General features: G+C 45.9%; 1 protein-coding gene across 1 annotated transcript; it reads right to left on the bottom strand.

The window, feature by feature from the left end:
- Nucleotides 1-1447: 1447 nt before the first annotated feature.
- Nucleotides 1448-2692, bottom strand: cdkn1ca (cyclin dependent kinase inhibitor 1Ca). Its single transcript, XM_056413601.1, has 2 exons — nt 2193-2692; nt 1448-1870 (listed from the first exon to the last, which is right to left on the bottom strand). The coding sequence occupies exons 1-2, from the start codon at nt 2623-2625 to the stop codon at nt 1770-1772; spliced, it is 534 nt and encodes a 177-aa protein (XP_056269576.1). The 5' UTR covers nt 2626-2692; the 3' UTR covers nt 1448-1769.
- Nucleotides 2693-3443: the final 751 nt, after the last annotated feature.

Here is a 3443-nt window from a genome sequence, read left to right as displayed (position 1 = left end):
CCCACCCTGCAGGACTTGTACACCAGGAGGTGCAGAACCAGAGCCGGCAGGATCATGAAGGATCCTCACCACCCCAACAACAGACTGTTTCAGCTGCTGCGGTCAGGCAGGCGCCTCCGTAGTCACGCTGCAAGAACAGAGAGACTGAGACGGAGTTTCTTTCCTCAGGCCATCAGGATTGTGAACTCCGACCTCACCAGGACCCCCACATAGACCCACATAACTGCCCCTCTTAGGCACACACACACACACACACACACACACACTTACTGTAAATATTGTGTTGTTTTTTATTGTAAATAGTGTGTACTTGTTGCCCTTGCACATTCCTGCTGAGCATTGCCACTTTCATTTCACTGCACACCCTGTGTGTGTATGTGACAAATAAAAACATCTTGAATCTTGAATCTTGAATCTTGAATACAAGCCGGGGGGAAAATGCAATTACTCGAAAAACTTTTTTCTTTTTTGTGTCCCGCTCCTTCGATTGCCAAACTTTGCAACTTGAATTGATTTTTTTTTCTTTTCTCCGCGACTTCAGAGGCGCACTTATTATTAGCTTATACTTGTGTGTGCGGTTGCCACAAAGTCAGCACAAAACAAAATATGTGCCCGTCTCATAAGACGGCAGTCATATTGAAAACGTGATAACTTTTAAATTATCTTTATCAATTCACAATTGCACACCTCTAGGGTCAGCGTTATGCGGCGGTAAGTTAACGCAGCAGCTTTTATTAAATAAGCGTTAGTCACTTACTTTTTAATACCCGATAATGCACTTATTTTAGGGGGGGGAAAGAAGCAGGATCGATATAATAAAGCATATGTCAAGTATAAGTTGACTCGACTTTATCTTGACACATGCGATATTATATTAATATCTTCCCGAGAAAGTATCTTTCCCTCTGTGTGTGTGTGTGTGGTTACCGGAGCTTCTCAGAGCCGCCATGTTGAGAGCCGTGTGGAGACAATAGAAAAGCTCCCGATCTCGATCTCTGGCTGTCAAGATGTTTTGTCCGTTGCTTCAGGGAAACCGTCTCGGTCATAAAGAGGAGACCTGTTGCTCGCGCATAAACATCGGCTACTTTATCTTGTTTATTACGGCTCAGCGTGATTGCATCCTTAACTGTCGGTGTGTGCTGCGGGGAGCAGTTCACATGGAAAGCTTAGAGGAAATAGGAATTGTGAGGCAATGTTTGGAGATTCTTACTTTCCTGTTTGAATCGTTGCTATTTTGTCTCTAAGATAGGGAAAAAAATGAGGATACTATTAACTTTCGACGCGACTGAGAGGACCGCTTTGATGATTAATGTGTTGCAAAATGAAATCAACAAATTCCATTTTGATTAATGAATGAATTAGGAATGCGAAACATTACAATGTGTCGAATCTCAAAGAGTAAATATTCCCAGAGGAGTCGTCAGCAGATATAATAATCACCCGGAAGTAGAATCGATGAAAAGGTTTATTAAAATATCAACATGTGTAGCCATTTACAACCTCAGTGCATTTAGGCATAAAAACAATAAAACATATTTGGAAAAATTAGCAGTGGAAAAAATGCATAGACATTAAGTTAAAGTCCATAAATAGAATAAATAATAGAACACAAAATCGTATAATTTAACCCCGGTTGATAAAATACTAAAACTGGCAATAATTAAATAAAATAAAAATAAAAAAGAACATTAAATAGAATCCTTTGGTGCAGTGAATCGTCTTTGGGTCCAGTCCATAAAACATAACAAGTCCATTTTCCCGCAGCGGGTTCACCGTAATGTTTTGCACGCAGCTGCTTCACTGGAACGTGTGAGGAAAGGAGTCAGGATGCTCCTGCTTTCTGTCGTCCTCCTCCGCTTTGCGAAGAAATCTGCCAAGAAAAGAACACATTTAATTCACTTAATATATTAAACGGAGCGTTCTGGGCTCGTGTGCGAGGAGCAGTTATTACACGTTAACTAACGGAGTCGGGAGAGCAGCCGCTTCTCTCTTTATTTGCTTCCCCAAGTCCCGTTAACTTTCCTCTCTACGGCAACCGCGAAGGGACAAATCATCTCCAATACAAACACATGAGACCTGACCATATTTTACAATTTGTACACACTTTTTGGAGTTGTTATTGAATCCGCGTGGGGTTTCTGCGTGAGCTAACCCCTCATTGTGGATATAAAAGTATGTTGTTGTTCCCTCACCTGTGATTCGTGCGTTTCTTCCGGGCTTGGCTGCCGGTCTCGAGAGCGTCCTCTTCCTGCGCGCGGCCGTCGTCGCTTCCGCGGGACACGAGCGGCGCGTGTTGGACACGCTCGAGCGGTTCTCCTGGTCTTTGCCAGCGCCGTCCTCGCGCTCGCTCACCCCGTCGCGCGCCGCCGCCGAGCAGCACGCGCCGTCCGTCGGCCGCGCGCATTCCCGGTAGACGGCCGCAGCGGCGGCGGCGGTGGCCGGGACTTCGTCCCACTGGAAGCGGCCGCTCAGCGGCGTCTCCGTCTGGAAGTTGAAGTTCCAGCGGCGGCTGTCCTGCTCCGCGAACTCCCGCAGATTGAGCGCCAAGTCCCGGCGCAGCTGCTCGTGGTCCACGGGGCCGAACAGACTCCTGCAGACCGGCTCTCTGCGCCCGGCGGCATCCATCCTCTTGGCTGGAGTTCTGGTTTTGGTGGAGGAGTAAAAAAAATATTTTTTTTGGTGACACTCTTTTGAGTGTTTGCGTTTCGCCCGTTGGTTCTCTGCTCGGCTCTGGACGTCGCCTCACTGCGGGTCCCATTTAAAGGCTGCCGGGCGCACGGGGTCCTGTTTGTACGCAAAGAGCCGAGGCAGCTGATTGGCTGCAGCTCTGTGAGTGCACTGATCAAGGCGAGGGGGGCGGGGCCATCCATTGTGTGGCGAAGACCACTCGAGACCATCGATCAAGGCCCACTGATACTTTATGTTTAATTAAGTCCTTCCGTCTTTTCCTATGTGGCTCTATTTGTTGTGGCACAACAATCCTAAATAAAGAAAACAAACTCAAAAGTCGTAGTCACAACACTGTTTATGTACATTATGTGTTTGTTTGTTTGTTTGTTTGTTTGTTGTTCTGAATGAAAGGAGCCAACGAGCAGCGGTTTGGGTTTCTGGGGAACAAGATTAGTGGCCGCCGCGGCAGGCGCTTCTCCCAGGGGCCACAGAAACATAAAGGCTCTTAAATGGTTCTTTAAAAGGCTTTGTGGTTCTTTGAAGAACCATCACAGACTGAAGAATTTTATTTTTCATTTGAGGCACTATTTGAAGAACTCTTTAAGCAAATGTTTTTTTAAAGAACCCTGGTTTGAAAGGTTATTTGTGGAACCAGAAATGATGCCTTAAAGCGCCATTTTTAAGGTTCTTGAGACATCTTAATAGGTTCTTTAAATGATTCTTTAAGGGAATGGTTCTTTGAAGAACCCTGGTTAGAAAGGTCCTTTGTGGAA

This window comes from Pseudoliparis swirei, chromosome 4, assembly GCF_029220125.1.
Source record: "Pseudoliparis swirei isolate HS2019 ecotype Mariana Trench chromosome 4, NWPU_hadal_v1, whole genome shotgun sequence".
Classification (NCBI taxonomy): domain Eukaryota; kingdom Metazoa; phylum Chordata; class Actinopteri; order Perciformes; family Liparidae; genus Pseudoliparis; species Pseudoliparis swirei.
The sequence above is the reverse complement of the archived record's forward strand: the minus strand, read 5'-3'. Positions and strand labels throughout refer to the sequence as shown.